Source organism: Dermacentor silvarum, chromosome 1 (genome assembly GCF_013339745.2).
Source record: "Dermacentor silvarum isolate Dsil-2018 chromosome 1, BIME_Dsil_1.4, whole genome shotgun sequence".
Classification (NCBI taxonomy): Eukaryota; Metazoa; Arthropoda; class Arachnida; order Ixodida; family Ixodidae; genus Dermacentor; species Dermacentor silvarum.
The window spans coordinates 227349319-227374637 of record NC_051154.1 but is presented as its reverse complement, the minus strand read 5'-3'; the positions used below and the strand labels follow the sequence as shown (position 1 = coordinate 227374637).

The 25319-nt window shown below is 45.2% G+C and overlaps 1 protein-coding gene across 12 annotated transcripts in view; it reads left to right on the top strand.

The window, feature by feature from the left end:
* LOC119436858 (glutamine--fructose-6-phosphate aminotransferase [isomerizing] 2-like) overlaps window positions 1-25319 on the top strand; it is a 76791-nt gene that overhangs the window by 17183 nt on the left and 34289 nt on the right. For all 12 annotated transcript variants that reach the window (XM_037703877.2, XM_049660045.1, XM_037703876.2 and 9 more), the window contains exons 2-7: window positions 4849-4956; window positions 17046-17135; window positions 19113-19238; window positions 20455-20642; window positions 22119-22180; window positions 22271-22350. In XM_037703877.2, the coding sequence (XP_037559805.1) occupies window positions 4849-4956; window positions 17046-17135; window positions 19113-19238; window positions 20455-20642; window positions 22119-22180; window positions 22271-22350 (654 nt within the window). The remainder of the gene's footprint in view (window positions 1-4848; window positions 4957-17045; window positions 17136-19112; window positions 19239-20454; window positions 20643-22118; window positions 22181-22270; window positions 22351-25319) is intronic.

The following is a 25319-nucleotide window of genomic DNA, read 5'->3' as shown; positions in this document are numbered from 1 at the left end:
TGCGTACTGTGCAGTCTGTTCTGTCAGGTCTTTCTGTATACGCCGTCTCACGATCGATGTGTATAGTTCCTTCGAGAGGTCTTTGCTGCATATATGCATTGGGTCGGCGGCACCTTTAGCCGCGTGCTGCGCGGTTTATTCTTCGAGCCGGCGTAACTCGTAAACCGTTATCGAGGACGGCCAAGGCGGTCGAGCGATCTTTAGGCCTCGTTGTCGTGTGCGCACGTGTGCTTTCCGCTATCGCCCGCGCATATCTTGAAACTGCAGCGAGCGCTGCGGTTCCAGTTAAGGCCGGACTGTAGATGTATAGCGTGTTACGGCGATCGCTTTCATTGTTGAGACTCCCCCTTCATTTCTTGCCGTGTTTATTGTTGCCGTGTACTGTTATCGGCGGAGAACAGAAACTCGTTTGAATTTTTTTTCTCTTTTTTTGGGTTTTTGTGTTTGTCCTCGGTGAATCTTAGTGTTGTTTAGCATGAGATCGAAGAGGACGAATTCAACATTGAAAGTCAGTGCCTCGTTGCAGTGCTTTTCTGAGCCTCTTGCACACAAAATGTATTGCTGCCTCGTGAACGTGTGAAAACATATTGCACATTCGGCTACAGTTTCCAGTCTATCTGGGTATTCTTCATAAAAACTGGCGGAACAAATTCCTAAAGTGAACAGTTAAGCATCTCCCGACATATAGTTTTTCTCACCATTCTCTCTTCCAAACGTAATTTGCCATCTCACTCGATTCAAGGAAGATTTGCTGTGCAGCATAGACTATTTTTAGTCGCGGGACTTCTCTTAGTCAGGCATCCAGACAATTTTTATTCCCTCTCTCGTCGCATACAGCATGAAATTGTAAACGCGGTTACACGTTGCTAGCCTATATACTTCAGAGATTGAATTTTATTGTAACTTCCCGAAGCTGCACATTGGGCTATATGGCGAACTCCTTAGTGGGGGACTGCGGAACAATTTCGACCACGAGCGCTCTTGCATACCCACCCCAGCGGAATGCGGCCGGCGAGTTCGGGAATCGAACCCGAGACCTCGTGCTCAGCAGCCCAACGCCAGAGCCACTGAGCCACCGCGGCGAGGAAAAGCCTACTTTATTGTGAAAATAATATGCATTGTCTCCTTTTTACATCCTGACGAACTGCGCACGTATTCACACGCTTCAGTGTAAGAAATCTTGTACGATATATAATCTTCGAGATGCGTGATAGTTTACTGTCGGCTCCAGTAGCTTACGAGCTGCGCGATCCGCGAAGTAATTGCCTTCAGTTAAGACGTATAAAAATTCCGAAATAGGCACTCTTTATTTAAGGTGTTAGAACTCGCCGTAAACTTGGAGGTTGTCAGCCAACATCTCCTGTATGCATAAGGCATATGCTTGGTGGTACACGCTGTCTCGTCAGCCTCGCGCTAAATATACGTATATGTTGGTATAGAGAGAGCTCGCACATGTTACAGTCCGGTTTTGCGCGCTGAACTTGAGTAACATTGATACAGTCCGCGGAAGCCAAGCTATTTACGAATCATCGCCTGCCCTCTCGATTTGCGAGGTCGAGCGAATACCGTGTTGCACGGTCGTCCACTGTTAGGGGAAATATCTCAGTATACTATCGCAGCTTATATTTGTAATGAAGACATGTATCTTTCATTAATATGCATCTGCATGGGGCATCACGTTGAGCAGTTTGAAGTTTTTATAGATTGAATACTAATGCGGAATTTCTCCTATACGTGAGTTGACGTCCCTGTATATATATATATAATATACGGGGAAAATTGAGTGATGTAGACATCATCATTGAGTGATGATATCTTTCTGAAGCATTCACATCAAATCTGAGCAGCGATTGGAACGTGACAGTCTGACCGCATGGTAGCCGCCGCTTTTTGCGCCACCGTTGAATGCTGGGCGGTGTCACATGCAGTCACAATGCGTCACAAAGGCTCTCGCTTTCATCGCGTACTAATGCACCAGCTCGGTGTCCCCAGCGCGCCCACCGGTGGTGCAAGAAGCGCTGGCAGCCATGCGCTCTGAGTATCACGTTTGAATCGCTGAGCACTGTATACATGCGACTGTGGCCGCCGCCTTGTACTTCGTACTTGTACACCTTCGTCAGAAGGCTGTGCAGCTCAGAAGTACTCTTTTCTCTCGAGATAGGTGCATGTGCCGAGTTTTAAGTGTGCGCTGCAGTATGTATGCACGCACTGAAGCGTATAGATTATTCAGGCTATTAAGCTGTGTGCGAGGGGCTGCGAAAAAAAATAATAATTTTTTGAGCTGATGGCGCTCCCCTGCGAGCGGCATTACGGCGCGCAAGCATTATCTTGTATTACCGAACATTTCGCTAGTTCGCCTTGCATTATAAACAATAACACTAAATAAATGACTAAGTATATTATACAGGGCAAACACGGGGAATGCAGGAGATAGTAATTCAAGACGATGAGCAACACGAGGAACAAGGTGAGAGCAGGAGCCAACGTTTCGAGAAGTGGACTTGTCTTCTTCAAGGCTCCTGCTCTCACCGTGTTCTTGTGTTGCTCATCGTCTAAGTTTTATACAGTGTTGTTTCAGCATGCCGTGCTTCTGTGACCGACTTCCGTTTGGCTTTATTGTCTGTATTTGATTACAGGCAGTTGCGTGTGCGTATTTTCTATTTGGAGGACGCATGGTTGATGGATGTATATTAGGAGTGTTGCGAATATTTGAAACTTTCGAATAACGAATCGAATTTTGTGCCATTTGATTCGGTCGTCGAATCGAATAGCCAATAATAGAAAATCCGAATACTTTTCGAATATAGTTTTCATATACCTCAAGTGGTCGACCGTACACGGCCAAACATGCAATTTAACGAAAATTTATAGCTTTCATCCCGTCCAAAGTCGACATAGCATACTAGAGCACGCTGCGTCTCTCAGACAGCCAGGTATATCCCGATTAAACACGATCCCTCGAAAAAGAAGTTTTGACTCGGCATGCGGTATTCTCCATCACCAGATGAAATATACGTTTCATTAATCTTGGCACGTAAAACCTTTTTTACGTTTCATGCATATAAGTACTTGATGCAATAGCCCTCTGCTGCGGAAAAGCTTTTTTTTTTTTTTTAGCTCTGCCGTCGCTGCAGACAGCCCGCGTTCCTGATTTGGTCGCAATAGTGTACACAAATATTAATTGGCCAGCAAGACTGCCTTTCTAAACTTTATGTGATAATTCATGACCGCATCTGCTCTGAAAAGCCCCAAGTTTGCGAGAAAAGCAAAACTCCTTAGTTAATCTTGAAGCTCCCTTAGTGTTTTAACAGTATTCCTTTTTAATGTGCGGCGTAATGACAAACGTTCTGATGTTGTGATTGCCAGGATGCGATTTTTTTTATATTGAGGCTGAGAAGCCTGAGTTAGAAAAGTATTCGATATTCGATTCGCTTTCTGACACTATTCTATTCGTCTTCGATTTGGTCTCAACAACTACTATTCGCACACCCCTCGCACCGAATTACATGCAATATTCTTTGTAGGTCTAAACAATCCTGCTGGCAGAGTCATGCGATATCAAGAGTGCTCCGTGCAGGCATGCTGCAAAGCGTTACGTCACTATACGTACGGTGCCGTCGCTGTCGTCATTTTCGGTGAAATAAGGCAAATGAGCTACACAAAAGGTTACACGACGTAGGAGGGCAAGATGAACACTTCGTGCTGGTGTTAAAACTTTTTAAGCATGAAATGCTTTTAGCTCCCCTTGTCGGCGACCTTCTAGTGACCTTGAGCCAAAAGCCAGAGTCGTTATCCGGGCACTCAAACGAGATCATCCGGGCAACCAGTCAAATTTTAGGGAAATGCGGCCCCCAACCCTTTGTACAGGACCGAATTACATACGCTAGTTACTGCCTATAGAATTTACAAAAATATTGCTTCCGAGTTCTTCCTAATGTTTGTTCACAATGTCACTCAACTGTAACTTCTAGTACGCTGAAGTTTTATTTGTCATTTCCAATAGCGACGTTCAAAAGGCAGATACAGGGTACCATACACTTGACTGTCACCTTTTGGCGCTGAGACAGGGTTACATGTGCGTCCGCGAGTTCCGCGGCGCGGGCTTTGCGCCGCCTCCTTCGAGAGATGGCGCCACGCTGCGTGACCAGGCCGGCAGCGTCCGGCTCGCCGCAGATGCTTGTGTAGTGTGGTGTGCCCTTGCGAACATGCACTATACCCATTTTAAGATTGTGGCTAGTATCATCTCCAAGCAATCTGCTTTGCCGGTAGCCATTTCGTGCTTACATCTACTCTCGATTACGGGAGAGCCAGCATTTTTTTTTCTTTCTTGCTTACAAGAGTTGTCATCAAGAAAAATAGAGGGCATCCATTGAATCGTCTGCTATTTTTCCTCGCGTTCTAAACAATCACTCCGCGTAATCTGTTGCAGGACATGAGGCGACGACATGTACCACTAGCGCTCGTGTTTGTCGTCTGCTCTTATATCTTCGTCCAGCTATGTACCAGTTAAACGACCAAAATGAGCTCTCTATCACTTCCTCTCTCGAAGACGCGGCCTATGGAGCTTTTGTGAGCCCATGAGACCTTCCTGAGAATGCAGCCTCGTGGGTTCAAGACCCTCTTGTGAATTCGGGTGAATTCGTCCCAAATCGTTGATTAGCTATAGGTACGAAACGTGCTCTTACGTAATGCTCCGGCAGCGAGCCTATAGCGTAAGTTGGCCACCAATAACTTGCTCTGCATTCGTACGATATTCGTATATCACTGTGCTCGTGTTCCAGCGCGGCCGTGGTCTCGCTGGTGTTCCGTCTGCTCCAATTGTTGACGCTCGGCGTTCTTTCGTTGCAGGAATTTTCGCCTACCTGAATTACCTCGAACCGAAGACACGACGAGAAATCCTGGAATGTTTGATCAAGGGCCTTCAGCGACTGGAGTATAGGGGCTACGATTCTGCTGGTGAGTTCAGCCGCCGAGTGAAGCCCTGTCATTGTAAATTTGCGTCGTCTATTCATCTTATATTATCGTGACTTACCGTCGTGATACCGGTGGTAATTGTCAGCGAAGCTGTTGCCGACGTTAGGCAAGCACCACCCACAAGCGAAGTACGTCACTCGCGCGCACGTGTGCGGAAGTTCAGCATATACATGCTTGCTCATTCCTCTACGCCCTCCGCCGAGCTCAAGTGCGTTGTATTGAGCTAATTAAAATTTTCAAAGTAAATTGCGACTTACACACAAACTGCAGACATGATAGCTTCGTATTGTAATTCGAATATATATATACGGGAAAACATATTTCAGTTACGCGGAAATTCAAAGCCCTTTTCCAGCTGCCGTTTGAGGTCTGTCTGAGTGGCCGCGGCTGCTGGGTGGAGGTACGGTTTTTGGGCAGTGTTTGCCATAGGTCGCAGTACACGCTGTGTGACAGGTGCAACGGGCCCACGCATCAAGGACAGATACATTGTGTGCACACGTACGTCACATGCGCACGCAGGTGTGCGAAAGTGCCGCATACATCCTCATTCTCATAGGCTCTCCGCCAAGCGCAAGTGCGAGGACACAACAGTCATCTTGAGCGACTCGCAAACGGCATGTAGAAACCTACAAAAAGGCCGAACCTCTGCCGCAGCAGTGAAAATTCTAAAAGAGATAACAAGACGCCAAGAACTACCCGAAACCTACGTCGTATGGATCCCAGGCCACGAACACCTGGCAGGAAGCGAAGCAGCACATGCTGTCTCCCGAGAGCATACCAGCCGGGATTTCCTGCCGCACGGGCTCCGGAAATCGACGAGGGTGGATCACATTCCCATCAACTACGCCATAATACTGCAACATTACCGACTCGAAAGAAGACAATATCCTTTACCACATCCAAAATTTAAGCAAGGAAGAAGCCACCGCCCTCCGCATGCAGACTACAAACGAATACATATATGCCTATGGAATTATCATGCACCGGATGCACCCCATTAAATTCTCATACCTATATATGCCGATATTGTGATGTACCAGACACCCTCCAGCACATGGTGTTGGTCTGCCCACACCGCGAGAAAAACGGTCAAGACGATGCCTCAGAACCACTACAAGCCACCGAAGAAACGTGGGAGGCAATGTTAACGGCACAGAGCCTGAAGGATCAGCGAAGTCTGGTGGACCGTGCCCGGGCTGAGGCATTAGCCAACGGCTTTCTGGACTGAGAAAGCCGCCCACTTAGGGCGAAGAAAGAACACTTTCTCGCTGTTTCTAACAATAAACGTTCATTCCTCCTCCTCCTCTCGAATTGCGTCAGAAATTTCGTAAAGTACGACTTGCACACAAGCTGCAGACATTATAGCTTTTGGATTTTAATTCGAATATACGAGAATAACGGCCTAGTCACTTGACGATATCGCCTGATGACGTAATCCGATGGCGTCATCACGTCAAACTGGACATCACGCAATGACGTCTTCGTCAAATGATGTCACCTGATGACGTCATGTGATGTCTCTTGGAGAAGCAGCACACTGTGCGCTTCCCGCTTCTTCTCACTGTCTCCGGGATCGGCCCACATTTTTGTGATCACCGCGTTGCTTTAATTCAGATTTTTTCGCTTAAAAAAAAAAAACGCCGCTTCCGTGAAATGGCTCGACCATGATATGCATTAGAATGGGCACTGACCGAGTTCGTGTGCCTTGTGGCCGCGAACTCGATCATCCAGGACCATGCGTGTGCCGCTGAAATTGCCGATACCCGCTCCAGAAGCGCTTGTGTGCTTAAAATGAGACTTCATTCACCTTGCGATATGCAGCTATGTACTGCCGTCTTATTGCTCGATCAAGCATGTTTCGAAAAGCAAGTATTGATAGCGAGCAGTACCAACTACGCAGACGCCAAATTTGAACAAAAGGCCACTTAACGCATGGGAAATGGGGCACGTGCCCGGTGTGCCACTCCCTGGCTACGCCACTTTTCCTGGCCCATCATCGCCGGCCCTCCAGGGGGACCTGCGAGGTTGGCGTCGATACCTCTACCCCAAGGCGTCGGGAACAGATTCACATTCAACTTGCCCGCGTGTATGTATATACAGGGTGTCCCAACTATCGCGCAGCACGATTTAAAAAAAAAAAAAAAAAGAGCAACGGCATTACGCGAAGCAAACCTAGTGCGTATTATTTCCAGTACAATAGAGTAGCGGCCAGTATTTTTTTTTTCGTTCCTGAGATTTAATTAGCTAATTGTAATGAATTATCTCACTCGAGAAGTACTGCCCTGATTATCAAAGTGTCAATGAGAAAGTTGTAGAGCAACATGAAAAACTCGCCGATACAGCTTTCCGTTGCTCAATACGTGCTACATAAATGTGTTTTTCGGAGTGTGAAAGACGCCCGCTAATACACGCAAAGTGCCTCGAGCGGCCACTCGTGCGGCAATCCTGCGTGTATTCGCGGGCTTCTTTCACAGGAAAAACACTTTTATGTAGCACGTATTGAGCAACAGAAAGCTGTATCGGAGGTTTTCATGTTGCTCTACAACTTTCTCATTGACGCTCTGATAATTAGGACAGTACTTCTCGAGTTAGATAATTAATTACAATTAAATCTCAGTAACGAAAAAATTACTGGCGGCTACTCCACTGTACTGGAAACAATACGCACTAGGTTGGCTTCGCGTAACGCAGTTCCCGCGCTAGTCTAAGTTTGGGAAGAGAAAAACATGAACATCTATCCTGTCCCTCTTGTGTTTCCTGTCACTTATTGTGCGCCCCAAATCTTTCGTTACAGCTATGCCCATACTTGCCCAACAGTATATTCTGCTAAATCTTATTTACTACTGCAAAATATTATTGTTTAAATTTTCGTTCACCGGATTCTTGCCCCGTAGTGGGTATGAGCCAACAATTGGGAGATGTGGTTGCAAGAGCCGGTACACGGATTTCGTGAGCTAAATGAACGGACGTTGTCGTCTTAAAGCCCCGAAAGACGAAGCCCAACAGTGGAATAGGAATTGCACCGCAAAGACTGCCACACTCGGAAACGTCTTGCGATACCCGTTACTTCATTGTACTGGGTGCAGAAATAGGAAACTGCTAACAGCTAAGCCGCTGCAATAGCGTGCTTGCTTGGTTTTCAGGGAACCTTAGACAAATGCACCTTTGAACAAATTGTGTTGTGATTATACTGGTGCACATGTCTTGAGTGTGGAATTTGATTTATGCTTCTTCCGATAGTTGCTTCGTCTGTGTTTGAGGAACAAGAGAAAACCCGCCACTCCAGGGACAAAACATTTCCGCCGGCAAATGCGGGATCGAAACCGTCGCGAAATGCAAAAGCACCCTTGTAATTGAGTGCACGTTAAGGAACCCCAGGTGGTCTAAATTAACCCGGAGTCCGCCCTACGGCGTGCCTCATAATGATATCGCGATTTAACTTAAAATTTACTCCAAAATATGAAAAAAGAAACGCGCAGAACACCTGGAATTGCTGCCTGTTAGTGCCGCAAAGGCGCGTGCCTGTGATAAGAGAACTGGCGGGGGTACGAAGTGCCCGGAGCGTGCCCTTGTGACGTGATATATGCATCTCACAGGGGCTGTTCGTATTAACACGCCAGTAAATTGACGCAGACGTCACCGTTCCACGGAAGATCTCCTAAGACAACTTCTTACTGTAAGCGCGAAGCTTCACGCACTTCGTGCCTTGGCGCCGTCTCCTCCAAGCGGAGGTAATCTGACGAAAGCGTAGCCCTGCTGAAGTCATATTGCTTTGATTAATTCGCTCATAAGCTATCAATGACATTTGCAGCGCGAGTACTATGCATAACTGCAGTAATAATAAAAGAAAACTTCCGTGCTTGCGGCTGCCTGACCGCTTTCGAGCGCTTGCTGGTGCTCGGTTAGGAGCCGCTGGCGCCACCTGGTAGCGTTAACATCAAGTGCCTCACGCGCTGCCCGCCGCTCTTTCCACTACCCAAGTATTCTAGTACACTCTAGCAACGCTCCCCGCTCCGCTTAGGCAGCTTGTAAGCGGACCGTGATTCTCGCTCCGCTAGCCCGCTTGCGGCTAAGCGGAGAGCGCATGCGCACTCATGCTTCCGCTCCGCTCAGCAGCTAAGCGGAGCGTAAAAGCGCGACGCGTCGGAAATGAAGAGCGAGCGACACGATCCTAGTGTCAGGTTAGGGAAGTGAAGCGCAGAGACTTGCGCAGTAACCAAAGAGTGGCGCTGCCAGTGCGTTGAAAAAAAAAAAATTTTTTTTTTCCTTCGGCAACATCAACTGGAAAAGGAGAGCTGGCTTGGCGGGCTAGGCCAGCTGCAGCAAGCGGCGAGATCAGGTTTGAATGAAGGGAGGGGGAAAGGTCACGCTCGCGGCGGCAAGATCGCCGGGTCGAGGGATGCAGGCCCGCCTCGCGCACGCTCGCACGCACGCACACACACGTGCACTGGCTCTCGCCTCGCAGTCGCCGTGAATAGACCGATCCCACCGACCGATCTGCGCATGCGCCGGCTTTCCGGAAGTAGCACGGCCACCATCTTGGTTGTAGTCAACTGGTCAACCACACAACCGCAGTACAGCCACTGTAACCGCAATCCGCGCTCGTTGAGTACTGCGCACGAGCTTCCCAGACATCTCTACGACTCCACCACCGAGAAACATTCGTCATGTATTTTAAGAAATTACATCAGCTGTTCATTGCAGCATGTGAGGGGAATGTTGAAAAGAGCCTGCGGCTCCTTCATTTCGGTTGTGACCCGCTGATAACGCGTTGGGTATCATATTTGTTCGAGCTTTGTATGTAGTACATGTTGATGTATGCGGTCGTTCTGTGTTACTATTTTTGCACACGTGCATCTCGGTGACTGCACCGTTATGTTTGCTTAGCGACGGACATAATAGGATTTGTATACCTGTTGGAGACAGGTTTGAAGTGCGGCGCTGAAACTTTCGTGCCCTAATGATGCTTACCTACAGGGGTTTCGCGCACGACTTGCAGACTTCGGTAACAGCGATATCTAGAAGTTCTTGGGTAAGATACGCGGCGTTTTTAACATAAAAACACCGATAGCCAATCATCGCCAAGTCATCGATAGTCAAGCAATAGCTAATCGATAATCGATCAATAATAATAAATTACGGAAAATTCTGGGGATGACTGGGTAGTGCTTAGCCTTACCCAAATATGTATAGCCAATCGATAGCCAATCAATAGCTAATCGATAATCGATCAATAATCAATAAATTTCGGAAAATGCTGGGCATGACTTGGTAGTGCTTTGCCTAGCCCAAATACGTGGCCTTGCGATAGCTAATCAATAGCTAATCGATAATTGATGAATAATCAATTACGGAAAATGCTGAGGATGACATGGTAGTTCTTAGCCTAGCCCAAAAACGTGGCCAATCATTGCGATAGGCAATCAATAGCTAATCGATAATCAATCAATAAATTCCGGAAAATGCTGGGCATAACTTGGTATTGCTTAGCCTAGCCAAAATACGTGGCCAATACCTTGCGATAGGCAATCAATACCTAATCGATAATCAATCAATAATCAATAAATTACGGGAAATGCTGGGCATGACTTGGTAGTGCTTAGCCCAAATACATGGCCAATACCTTGCGACAGCCAATGAATAGCTAATCAATAATCGATCAATAATTAATAAATTTCGGGAAATGCTGGGGATGACTTGGTAGGGCTCAGCCTAGCCCAAATACGTGGTCAATAGCTTGGGATAGGTAATCGATAGCCAATAGCTAATAGATAATCAATAAATCTATAAATTCCGGAAAATCTAAGTACACGGGTGTTTTCGCATTTTGCCCCCATCGAAATGCGGCCGCTATTCGTCCCCGTATTTCTTCTCGCGCTGTGTAGTACCACTACCACCTATTGGATCCACTTCTCTCGAAGCTTTCGCTCTTTAGAAAACACATAGAACCGGAAGCCTTTGTCCCTTGTGTGGTTGTTCTAGCACCCAAGAACGCAGCAGGTCAATCCTCCCATCGCACGATGGCTCTACACGAACCATAAAAATTGCCAAAAAGCGTTCGGAAACAGGACGCACAGGCACTCCGGGCGGCTCGAGCGGCCGGATGACTACAAGTACCAGCATGCACCGCAGCAGCGGGGGCGTCGTGAAACTGGCCGGTGGGATCGGTCTATTCGAGCGCGCCAAGCGCGACGCCGCCGCTTCGCATTCCGTCGCGGCGGAGAAGGTGCTTCCGGTTGCTGCTCGCGCAAAAATGGCAAAATTTGGGGCGAAATCTCTAGATTGTCGGCGGGGAAAATTCGTTATTTCGAGGGGGGTCTGCCGCTGCCACTTCGTTACGTAGATGCCTCAAATACATGTGCTTCTATGAAGTAACGGCGGGGAATAGAAAAATTTCGTTATATCCAGGAATTCGTTATATGGAGGTTTGTTATAAGCAGGTTCAACTGTAGTTGGAGCAGTAACACACGTGCAGAAGCTTTGCCCCTGTAGCTTTCCCTTCATTGCAAGAGAAAGTTGTCCGCAAGCTCTATAGCGCTATGGTATATACCTATCTGCATTTTGGCACCCCCTTGTGGGGCTCCTATGTATATGCGAAGCAATTAAACGCCTTCTCCTTTCCGTTTCGAACGTCGCCTCGGAAAGCCCCGAGTTCAAGTCTCTGCGAGCCTCCGCGAGATTAGACAACGCAGCGAAGTGCATGTCACGCGACAGCAATATACTGTTTCAGTAGTTCCGTGCAGCAGAGCCAAAGATACGTGACCCGCGAGCGCAGATTCATGCGCAGCGAGATGTAGTGCCACAGTTCGGAACCCATTGGACAACAAAATGACCTTGACAAGTGGTTTTGTGGCAGGTGTTTACTTGGAAGCTTCTCAGCAGGTCGCAGGGTGGTTTATTGCACGGTTTTGCATCGTAATGGAATATTTACTGAGCATTGTCATATATGTTGGGCGTGTTGGTAAATTGAAACCATATTTAGCGCCAGCGGGCAAGGACGGGAGGGAGACAACACAATGCGCTAACTTCATGGAGGAAGGAAAAATACTGAGAGGCCATACCCCATGGAGGTGTTATGATGTGTGCACTCACACGTGTTGCGCCGTAGGTTTCGTACCGTGGCAAAGGCCTTTGCGTTAGTCTGTTTTGTTCCGCTGCTTCATCTGGACTGTGCTCTCCCGGATGTTGCTGTGGCCAGGTGAGACTGAAGGAACTCAAACGCGTGAGATGAATGCGCATACAACACTGTACGCAATGTACCGCGCCACGGCAATGGCCATGGACTAAGGCCATGGACTAATCTGTGGCAAATTTGCCCTCTTCGGCGAAATCGTACTAACGTGCCATTGTAGACCGAAACCACAGTACTGTGTTTCAGAATCTGTACAATGAACGCCTTGCAGGTCAGTGACAGTCGTCCAGTATTCCTGCTTTTGACAGCGGGTGATAATAAGTAACGATGATAACGTAGAACGTTATGCAAGGATGCATAATCCTGGCTTCAGAACTTTGTGTTCAGTAACAACTTGCTTTTGTACATATTAAAACACATGTTGCTGAACTGGTACTTTCTAGCAGTACTCGGGACAGCACGATCGAGCTCGTTTGAGGAGAGCACTGTCGAGGGTCATACACACCTGCACAGGTGTGCTGGTGGAGTTTTACGCAGAATATGTGCTTCATTTTGCTGCCCTCGACATCGGAATTCTCAATGCCTGCTTACCCACCTGTAGTGTTTCATGACCTAGATGTGCATGTTGACGTTTACAGTAGCGCTCAATTCATGCAAGGTCGCACCATTCACAGAAGCACACGGGTCAAACCGAGCAGCCCGGTTGCGCGCAGCGCAGCGTGGTTTCGCGATAAATGTAAACAAGAGAGGAGAATCTGCCACGACAAGATGGCAGAGTAACGCCAACTTCCGGTGTCACTTGGCTTCACAAAGAGTGACGTCAGGGCCCCTCCTCAGTTTTTTTCCTTTCCTCCATGGCTAACTTCAACAACTTTATTTCCATGAAACAGCTGCCTATTTAACCCTTGCACAGTGGCGCCACATCATCCCGATTCAGCCATCCAAAAAGGTCGTCTCCTTATCTAACAAGTCGACCGAAGGGTGGATTTTATTGAGGCGAAGGGTCAATTTATTGAGGCTCTGTGATACTGAAAATATAGTTCTCCACTTCGAATGAAAATGCGAAAAAAATGTACGAACAATTCCTTGCTTTGACAGTGGCTAAATTCATACGTATAGTCGGCACAGCCACAACACCGCGGAGACCCGCCATGGTTGCTTTGTGGCTATGGTGTTGGCCACGGCGACCGCATTTCGATGGGCGCGAAATGCGAAAACACCCGTGTACTTAGATTTAGGAGCACGTTAAAGAATCCCTGGTGGCCCAAATTACTCCGGAGTCCCCCACTAAGGCGTGCCTCATAATCAGGTCGTGGTTTTAGCACGTAAAACCACACAATTTTTAACACCGCGGAGGACTCCCTCCTCGGTAGTGTTTCGCCCTTCGCAAGAATGGCATCCGCAAACTTGCTTGTTTGTAGATACACCTATCTAGCTCACTATAGTCGTATCATTACAGTGCCTAAAATACCTATCCTTCTAGACTGCTCTTTTATGTGACAGGAATGAATAAGTTGGAGTTGAACATGCATGCTTGCAACAGTGCAGTAAATGTGCACGAATTCTAATTAAGAAAATGGCTTTACTTACGAATGTCAGCGAGCACACCGTGTACAAGTGGATGTTTCTAGAGGAATCAAGACATGGTGCCACCATACCGTGCGACATATCTAGGGATGTTAATTTTGTTGCACTAAGGTCCATGAAACTTTTTTATCTAGAACCTTAGTGCGACACGCTTTCCGAGTGATCCTTTTGAATCTTCCGCTTCCACCGTCTCTGCAACCCTCCTTCTACTCTGTATCTCGAAATATCTTGAAGAACCACGCCTTTTTCATGTCAGAGCAAATATGGAACTAATTTTCTACCGCTGCTATCGCAACAGCTGATCTCGCTGCGCAGTTGCAGTCGATCCTGCCACCGCCTGCGCAGCAGCGCTTGCCGCTAGCAGACGACAGGGCACGAAAGGGTACCTTTAAGATGTGTCCCCCTCCCCCGTGATTGGTCGAAGAAGCCTATTCCTCAGTGCTGCATGGAACTACTGAAACAGAGCTACACTAGCGCTATTCGCACCTATTTGCAGGTACGCTGGCACCGCCGCGAGCATTTTTTCCGAAGTCATGATAGTGGTGGGTTCCCACAGCAGCCTTTCGGCGATCATCGCGACAGCACGATCGAGCTCGTTTGAGGAGAGCGCTGTCGAGGGTCATACACACCTGCACAGGTGTGCCGGTGGAGTTTTACGCAGAATATGTGCTTCATTTTGCTGCCCTCGGCATCGGAATTCTCAATGCCTGCTTACCCACCTGTAGTTTTTCATGACCTAGATGTGCACGTTGACGTTTACAGTAGCGCTCAATTCATGCAAGGTCGCACCATTCACAGAAGCACACGGGTCAAACCGAGCAGCCCGGTTGCGCGCAGCGCAGCGTGGTTTCGTGAGAAATGTAAACAAGAAAGGAGAATCTCTCTTGTGTACAAACACTCCATCCACAGACAAACAAACAATCCACAGACGAAAGATAACCGCGTGTGAACATTGTGTCGCAGTGCGAAAGTCGTGGAATATCAATGAAAATAGCCCTGCACCATTTTCTGAATGTTAAGAAGCGAAAAAAGTTGTGCGCGATAATTAAAAAGCTGCGGATTTGGAAGAATGAAATGGATATGGTGCAGTGTCTATTTCAAAGACTTTTTCTAGTGCTGCACTAGTTTCTTGAATGTTGTGCCGCATTCAGTGTTTGATACAACTCTTTTTGTGAGTTAATTGTGATGCAGTGTTGAAAATGAGTTCAAATCCTCGTGAATTCGACTGAAGGAGAAGGCTGTTCCTAAAAAAATTACAATTTATCTGGAAGAACTATGCTTAAAAAAAAATGTGGCCCTTAAGTGTCGCCTTGCGCAAAATCACCCTGTGAGAAAACTATCGCACACATTAACGGTCTAGACAGTGCGTGCTGGAACTGTTTATTATCTGGCTGGTCCCTTCGGCTGTTAAAGGTGTGTGAAAATTTCCATTTCGGATGTTGCACCCATAACTTCAGCATGGTCGTGTTTGTTGTAGCCTGCAATTTTTCTGCATATTTAAAAAGGTGCATATGGGCAAAAAGCTTAAGGAGGTGATGGTTTCAGTACTGTGCCCATTCAAGCACAGTAATTACAAAGATCCAAAGGTGGGCATCGCGTGAGCAGCACATTCAAAGGAGGCTCTCTGCATGTATTTTTCACTTGCCATATTATTCTTTGCAGTATTTATTTGCATTCAGGCGATTTTCGTGATGCTCATAACTTTATAGTTTAATATTCTTTTCGTGCATTTCATGTTACAATTGAGTATAGTTAATGTGTTTGAATTACATTACATGCATTTGAACCCAGAACCCAAAGGTCTGCAGCACCATTTTTCAAGATGAGGTTTTCTTAGCTTACTTGACACGGGGTTGGCGAATCTGGATTTTCATTATCTTGTAACCACTTCCAGAAAAAAAAAAAGGTCGGTTAGGTGACTTGTAGATGTCATATGAGTAGAAAAAATGTCGCAGTTTCGCCCGAAAGGCAAAGCATCAATTGCGATAGCAAATTAGTAGAGCTATTCGAAGTAGGGATAGTAGCTTTATCAGCTGCATAAACTTGGACACATTCGCTTACTAACTGAATTAACAAGCGTGGTGTCAGCGCGCACAAGCAAACATGAATAGATCACACTGAATGACCGCAGACAACGACTGTCAAAACGCTGGCAGCAAGCACAGCCGCTGCAGCGAGCGAAGGTTCGTGCGGTCTATCGCTTCAACGGAAACTGAGCGGTAAATGCACAGTACATACAAAGGTCAGAGCCGTGTGGAGATCGCTTTTAAGAGACCGCGCGGGCAGCCGCCACAGCTGGGCAAAGTGCAAACGCAGTTGTTGGCAGAGTAGAAGCTGCTCCACCCCCACCTCTCCCTCCCGCGCTGCCTTCCCGCTTTCTTGCTTTCGCGTGGGAGATTGAGTGGCCAGTTCCCCTTGCGCCCGGTTGCAAGATACGCATTTGGTGCTGCAGGACAGTGTTGCCCCGTCTCCCTCCCTCCCTCCCATACCCCCACGGCCTTTCGCGCGACGGTTGCGTTTGCTTTCCGCCGTGCGTTCGCTCTCCGTGATAGCCCGCGTCTTTCACTCACGCATATGGCGCGCGGCGATGATTTTATCGCCCTTGAACTTTATACGAAACCTCAAGGCGACAACGACGGCGTGGCATTATTAGGTGTACATGGGCTGGGAGGTGAGTGCCTTTATTGCCGTCACCCTCTGCCTTGCCATCCGCCAATTGGCGTGAAGTGCTCGAGTTCAGATTGGAGGAGAATGGATTGGAGAAGCACGGATAGAGCTGCCGGCTGGGCGGGTGCATTGCCTGAGCCTTGGAGCATGTTTTCTGAAAAAGTCGTAAACACTCGGAGCTAATAGGCCCTATGCCTAGTGGTATTATGAAAGAGCAACAAGAAAACCGAGGCGAGAGGCACATTAGTGTCAAACGCTAAAAAAAAAGAAAGCGTCAACAAAGTGTCATCGCTAAACAAGATAGGTTGACGTAATGCGCATTAAATATGATATGAATAAGATACAAAATGAGTTAATAATGAATATGAAAAAGAGACAGAATAGAGAGATGTAATCAACATTTAATTATTGAATCATTTGAACCACTGTGTATGTTGACCTTGTCATCTTTAGCGTCGAGAATTGGTCGCCCCTTTTTATTTTTGTTAAAGCTCTTCAGGCTGCATTTATTTCAGTGCAGTCATCATGGGCCCATTTCACTGTCACTGGAGTTAAATTTGATTTTTTTTTTGTATGCATGTGATTTTCTCTTTTTCAATCTGCATTTCAATTGTATAGTGCCTTACTTTATATCAACTAATGCAATCAATTCTTGTTGGTATGCTTTGTTCTTTTTACCCCACAGGAATTGCCTTTGACAAAGACTCTCGGGGCAGTGACATTTCCATCATTCGTAAAATTGGAAAAGTCAAGGTGCTTGAGGACTGCATATGGCGTGAGTGCAATTTTTATGTTCCTGCTATTAAGCATGGCTCCATTCTCAAAACTTCTCACACAACTTCACCAGCAAGAATATGCAATGATGCCTGTTCACCATCGCATGATTCCCTTGTTCTTGTTTGTATCGACTCCATCACCTAAGCATAAGTATTTTAACAATCTAGAGAAAGTAATGTGATAAACTTGTAAAAGGTAGTAATTCAGGGTGCTGTTGCTGGCTGATGGGTCTGAACTTAGTTTAGGTGTGGATGTGAGGGAAGCCTGTGTCTGTAAGCTGCCAGGAGGACAGTGCTTTCAAGGAATAAACAATGGAAGCCAGCATGGATTCCTTTATTGTGCTACTATAAAATAACAAGTACTTTTTTTTTTTTCAATTTGCAATTGTTTGGTGCTAACTATACATGTTTGGGTGTATACATACAAGCACTCAAAGGTGGTCACACTTGTATATGTCACGCATGGTAGTGCGCCATTGATGTTCGCTGCTATGACTGTAGTGGTGCATGCATTGCATAAGACTTGTGCATTGTTTGCATGAAGTACATGAAATCTGCAATGTGATTTTAAAAACAACAAAGCCTGCAAGAAATTTGAATTGTGACAAATACAATAAAGCTAACTTTACCGATATTATCTACAGGAAATAAAAATGTTGTTCTGATGGTTAGTGGTGATTGACAAGTATGCTGTGCTTTCAGGACGAGTATTTTAATATGTTCACAATTGTGGCAATTTGGGCCTGTTGGTATGCCATAGTAAAGGTTTTGAATAGTGCAAGTTTGTGAGAATATAAAAAAGACAGTGCTCTGTATTTGTCATATTCTTCTCACGTCCTTGCACTATTCAAGAACATTACTTTTAATATGTGTTTGTCTTCAAGAACCACAGGGCTGTTAAAATTGATAGTCCTCCACTAGGACACCTCTCGTAACCCTTGTGTGGCTTTGGACTGTACCGAGTGTGTGAGGTATTTGAGGGCGTGACTTTTAATTGCCATAGACACTTATTCTTGTTCTATCTGTGTAGGCGTTTAACATTGTTTTCACTGACCCCTCTGTCACCGGTCTAGCACATTTATTCCAGGGAAGCAACTTTCAGTGTGAAGCATGAGATGAAACCATACGTTCCCCTAGTCGTCTAACATGTCGACCATAGCGATTTTGAGATTGTCACCTTCTTGCGAGAAATCCTTTGTTTTTGTGGTGAGACGAGAGTTCATGGTCAATTATCATTTGTGAAAGACAATAATCACAGCCAGTGGTCAGATGCCATTCAGGCGGTTGATTTTCTCCAGCAGGGGGAGGCCATGATGATTGAGAACCCTGAAAAGCTGTTTATGGCCATTTCTGAGCACCTTCAGGACACAGTCAACATTCAAACTTCTCGTGCACAATTTCATTAGATGCCACTTCAAAGTAATGGATTTGCCTGCTTTCACAGGGCCTGCGCAACATGAGTATGGCTGGGTGTGAATTTCTGCGGCCACGTCACCCTCAATGTGGCATCCAAGTTCTCAATATTTAAGCCTGCTATGCTCTATGTATGGGGGCGTCAGTGTGAGAGAGACTAACAGCCATGCAAAGCAAGAAACTCTTAAAAGGCTGCTATTGTAGAAGCACTGCCTAACATCAACACGCACTATCTGATCCGAGTGCATAGCCATTATTGCAGCCAAATTTGGTAAATAATTGAGGCTGAAGATGGTTTTATTTAAGTCTTCAAAAGCTACAAAACAAACACTTTGTAAAATATTTGGAACCAATATATTGAATCTTGTCTGAAACATAGATTCTATTTTAAATTCATCAATATGTCCTAAAATACCTTGCACACCTGGTAAATCCCCATTATTGTAACAAGATGCACATGAACATTTGATTCTTTGGGATTCTTTGATCCTTTGGGAGACTGCAGGAGCTGTTATTTGTAATTTTCTGGGTACCATTTCTCAAAGAACTGCCTCAACTTGCAGAGAAGGATGACCTGGACATGGATCATGAGCACATCACACATGTTGGTGTTGCCCACACACGTTGGGCAACCCATGGTGCCCCCAGTGACCTCAACAGCCACCCACATCGTTCAGACACCGAAAATGGTAGGTGTGCATACACATAGTAGTGCTACTTGTTAAATTTTTTATGAAAGCTGAGGGGGGGGAGGGGGAGAAGCCAAATGGGCAGCAACTGTATCTTCACCGCATATAGCAGTGGCCTTACATCAGGTGAAAAAGCTGCTAGCACAAGGGAATACTATTGAAATCATAGCTAGCTTCAGTTCTGAAGCATTTTTGAAAACTTTTTATTTAATTTCGTCTGCTGGGCACTAACGAGTAGATATAGAAATACAGTGCTAAACGTATATATTGACACATGTACCTATTTATCCTTCTCTCGGGGACTCCATTTCACCCACTAACAACTTAGTTATCGCTCAGTGCAAGACGCGCCTGCGTGATTGGAACTTACTCGAATGTTATCGTTGATTCTATCTGTTGTAGATGTTCTCGTCGAACCTTGTGTAATCAGATTGTATGCACGACACGAATTATGTAGTACTTTCTGGAAGGCACGTGGGCACAAGTGATTAGGCTGGATCCTTCGATGAGTCATGTATAAAAGCAGACGTGCTTGACTCGCAGATTAGATTTTCGCCGATCGCCGACTGTGCTCGCCGCTATCGTTGTGCTTTGAGTGTAACCTGTTTTCTGGGCACAGGCTCACCTAATAAAGTTAGTTTCAGGATTCACAGTTCTTGCTACTGTGTTTTTCAACATCACTACGAAGTAACAATATGTCGTAGGTGGCGCCGCCACCTACTTGGTGAACTCGGTGTACAACTGTGAACGAAATTTTGGAGTACAGTCGAGGTTGCATGCGTCATCCACACTTTGCGCCACCGCAGTCACACGTGAAGGCTAAATTTAGGCCACATGGCCCCAGTTATCATGAAATCTTATGAAGATATTATTTAACTGAAACAAAATAGCAAAAAGCTTCTAAATGAGTCCTCTATACTATGGATGTTGTAAAAAAAATGAAATTTTTTTTCCTTGGCATCTCTTTTTGGACTTCCCAATAATTTTGACATTTTTGTGGTCCCCGTCATGTCCAAAAAGAAAAAAAAAAGTTGTTCAGCAATTGTCATCAGCTTTCTGGATAGCCTTAGTTGTATTTTCTAGCCATTACTTCTATTGTCTATCATCTACAAAGATTAGCCATGTAACTGCATTTTCAAATGTTTTGTTCTACTTGAAATTTGAACACAGTGTGTTTTAGTCTAACCTTCTGCCGTGCATGCTCTGATCTATACAGAATTTGTGGTTGTTCACAATGGCATAATTACCAACTACAAGGACATCAAGCAGTTCCTGCTTCAGAAGGGATGTCATTTTGAATCTGACACTGACACGGAGGTCATTGCAAAATTCATCAAGCATCTCCATGACACCCACCCAGACCTATGCTTTAGGGAGTTGGTGGAACAGGTCATCCAGCAGCTGGTGAGCTCTTGTCTACTATTGTCATGTCCCTTAATTAATAAGTAATTAGCTGCAGCACTGTACTACAGTAAGGCCTTGTTGATGCATTCCTGATTGTTGCATTTGTATACTCTTGGCCTTCTAGACTCCCATGTATAGTATTTGTCTTTTACATTTTCTGTAGTCCCAATGTAAAGCATACTAATGGATCTCTGCAGTATTCAGGATACACTGTGCAATAGTGCACAACCTTTCCACTTTGACGCATTGCTATTGAATGTATCGAGACTTCTTCTTTCCTAACTTTTTATTAAGAAAAGGATGCTTTTTTGTCATGAGGCATGAATACAAGACCATTATCATTTGCTTCCATTTATCAAGTACTATGAGTGTTTCTTTTGGAGATTTGATTGATGGCACAAAAACGGGGTTCATAAACAAACACTGGTGCCCTGCATTCAGTGCTGCTTTCCAGTTATAGAAGTAGAAGCGTTCAGTAATTAACGTTCCTGTGCCTGCTGAATGTGCCACTGATTGAATATTGGTACTGCATTTATACCAACTGTGTTTCATTCTCTGACACATATTTACCTATGTTGCACCATTTTGCAAGGATCTAATGTGTTGGCAATGTAACTGTTTTTGTAGTATTATGGGTATAAAGAGGAGTGTGAAGTTACCAGAATAGTAGTTTGTGCATCCTTGCAAATATTGTAGAGGACTCATCTCGCTCAACCCCGTTTGGCTCGTAGTTCACCGAAACCTCAGTACCAGAGCACTCTTGCATAATTTGTCCATTGAGACATGGCCATCACTGGCTGTGAAACAAACTTGTGACCTTTTGCTCTAAGACAGAATGCCATAGGCACTAAGCCACAACAGTGGGTGACATCGCACTAGCACACTTCAGGAATTAAAACTCAAGGGTGGGTCAGGGTCACATTCTAGCTCATAAGGACTAGCAGAGCTTTTGTCGGTATCGCATTCAACTTTTTCCATAGTTGCCCTTCAGAGTGGTGATAAAGTACTCTTGCTAAGAACCATACACACAATGCTTGCATGCATGCCCGAGCCAGTGCACATCACACAATGCAAAAGGTATTACTTTATAATGAACAAAACATACTTGTAATGAGCTACAGTATGTTCAAAAATTTGTTCAGTGTATCCAGGTTTTGACTAAACAAATAAAGGGAAAATGCTCTTATGCACAGAGCCTGACATTAAGTAAATGTATAATGTATAGTAGAGGAAAATGATTACAGCTGATGTTTCAGACTGCTTTCGGATCGAAAAAAAAAAAATGAAAATGCAAGTTACGTTATGCTTCTATAAATGCTACGAGTGGGATCCTTCTCTCGCTCATCCCTGTATCCTAAAATAGTGATTTTGCCAGGGGTGCGTTCTAGGCCCCCCCCCCCCCCCCCTCCTTTTTTTTTGCCTTGTGTGACTACTTATCACACAGTGTAGTCTCCAAATAAGCTTTCTCTTCCTTAGGAGGGAGCTTTTGCACTGGTATTCAAGAGCAAGAAGTTCCCACATCAGTGTGTTGCCACAAGGTAACCAAGTTTTTTAGTATGTCTTCTTTTTTTAGACTGTCCTTACTACCAGTTTGTTTGGAGCATTATATGGGCTTCAATCTTGTTTAGGCGGGGAAGCCCTTTGCTAGTTGGCCTGAAGACCAAGTCCTATCTCTCAACAGAGTTCATCCCAGTCTTATACAGCAAAGGTGAGAATGTCACACCTCCTAAATATCCAGCCGTCTCACCCATGTCCTGAATTTCCTAACTGTTTTAATGACTGTTGGCTAGTTTAGGATCTGTATGTACCTGTGTAACCTTGTTCAGAGGGTACAGAGTCATCTACTCGAACTTGAACATGTGGCCAGTTCTGTTATCCTCTACTATTGCTGTTTAAGGAAATGTTCTGATAAATTGCATTTCTCAGCAATAGGGGCACTATACAAAGGCTTGCAAAGGGCACACTGCTGCATGCATACATCTTGGAAACTAGGTGCCCAGATCTCATCATCAAGCACAAGTTTGCTCGTTATTTTTGTCAGAATAAACTACACAAATTGCTAGAAGCCTCCAAAAGGTTGCTTTACATTTCTCACGTAATTCTGGGGCCTGTGCAGCTGTGGCTTGTTTGTCCCGAGGTATTTTACCACCTACGCTTTTTTCTGTAAATCATGAGGCAAGCTAATTCGTGGTGCAGTGAAGACTTTCACCAGTTTTGAGTGCTGTAATTGTGTACTGCGACAGTGCTGCTCATATTCATTTTTGGATGCAAGTAAACTCCTTCCACAAGGAAGAAAAATTTAGCATTGTGTGACATATGTACTATCATAAATAAATACATAAATGAAATATGAACACAATAATTCAAACAAAAAATTCAAGAATTTTGTTGACAGATCCTGAAGGAAGCCAGCAGTGATAAACTGCAAGCCAATGTAATGGTAATAGCTTGGTAATAGTACGTCCTTTACATCCAACAGAATCTGAGTTTTGCTATTCTGATATAAGTTTTCCCATTCAGGGTTCTTTTTTTCATGATGTAGCTAGTTGAAATCAAGTGTGAGAGAAGAGTGAACATACTTGCCGTATTTTCCAGTCTATAACTTGCACCTTTGTATAAGACACACCCACCTCACAACGGCAGTTCCCCCCCCCCCCCCTCCCCGAAAAAAAAAAATTATACAAGTCGCACCGGTGTATAAGACGCACCTGTTCGCTCGGTAAGCTATTTTTAAAAAAATTGTCGCAGTTTCGCCTGAAAGGCGAAGCATCAATTGCGATGGCAAATTAGTAGAGAGCTATATGGAGTAAGGATAGTAGTTTTATCAGCTGTATAAACTTGGACATTCAGCAGCACCAACAACGCGCAGAACTGTTGTCGACGCTGTCAGCGTTTTGCCCGCGTTCGCACCGAACGCGCGCGGCGTTGGTGACTGTTGCCGGCGGTTTGCATTGCCTACTTCCTACCTGCACAATACCTAGGGATTTATTTTTAAGAAGCTGCTGCTGCACAAGGTGTGTAAAGCTGGCTTTATTGGAAGTTTCTAGTGATCTTGTAGTTAAAGCGATCAACTAAATGAAACTTGACATGCATTGAGCCTTTTCTGCCATGATGCAAGCATGCTGTGGTGGTGTTGCATGTTGTGCTGGGTGCTTTACTGCTAAATCAAAATGTGTCAAGGGCATAGCAGGAATGGAGGAAAGCCAAGAATACAAAAAAAAAAGAAAATAAGCCCCACAGCCTGCCACCCACCCACCCTAAATGAAGTTAACTGTATGTAAGCAGTTCTTTTCCTCTGCCCTCCATCCAAGAGAGACATGCCAGAGCCAGTGCTCAAAAAAAAAAAAAAAAAATCTTCCTACGTCATTGCTTCTGTGCCCATGCACAAGTTTGTGCCCACATATGTGGCACTGCACAATGCACCCAGTACTATGCACCCCCTTATTCTGACAGTAGATGACCCTGTACAAACTGGCTGCTGATGGCAGCCTCACTTTTTTGTGCCATTAACACTCTGCATGCATTTAGCTGAATAAATTGTCACCTTTTTTTTTGCTAGCCCAGGTAACGATACTGATGCAATTGTTAACTTTGATCAAGTTTAATTTTGTTTGTTATACACCTTGGTGTCGAACTGAAAATTGTCACTGTTTAAATTCTGAGAAACTTTAGTTCTGGTTCAGCTCTTTCGTAAAAAAAATAATGGTCCATAATGGTTGAAACTGATTCATGTCTCCCAAGTTAATTGTTAAAGTATTCACAGTAGCAATATCAATTATTCCTTCTTTATCAGATGGTTACAAGTAATAACTGAAAACATGAAAGTGGCTTGAAAAGAAGCATTGAAATGTACTACTCTTCAGGGCACACTTCAGTATGTAGGAATCAGTGTGTGGAGTCGGACTACACGCAGCATATACTCCAAACCCACTCAGACAGATCTCTGCCTAAGATGTTTACATTTAAAGCCTGTAGTGTATTTCAGTGCTGACTATGCCTGCTTTATGCTAGACTTCGGAGAGGGCCCCCTTCGATTATTATTTGTACAATTCATATGGACTGTTTTGCAGCTTGTCATTACTTATTTGTCTTAGTATTAATTGGAACATGTTGCCTACACCCATTGCTGAGTGTGATGTGCCTGGGCCGACCACATCTGATGCAGCTATATGCAATGATTGCAAAGTTAAATGCAAAAAATAAATACTTGACTTTGTCAGGGCATTTCGAAATAGCACACTGCATGAGCAGAAGTACAAGTTATGCTGTAAGCATTCTTCACATCTTCACAAATATGCCTCGAGGTGGCTGAAAACCTATCAAGGGCACCCTTCTATTTGAGATGGTTTTCCAATTTGTGTTCAAACTTTTGGGAGAGATTAGTTTAACTTGTGAGCAAGGTTTCTTACCAAGGTGCCTCGCTTCCAGTAAGCTCCAACGAGTAAAACCCAACCTACACAGGGCACTGCACACTGCAGTGTGGCTATGCATATTTGTCAGTTCACTCGTACATGTCTAACTGTAGAAAGGGTGACTACCCTCGCAACGCCCATTCCTTGAGCCTGCCACTAACATTGAAATATATGTGCAAATTACCAGAAGGCTGTGGCAGTGTGAGCCATACATAAATGACCTTTACTAATGCAGCTCAGCAGTTGAGTCAGCCCCCCACCAGAC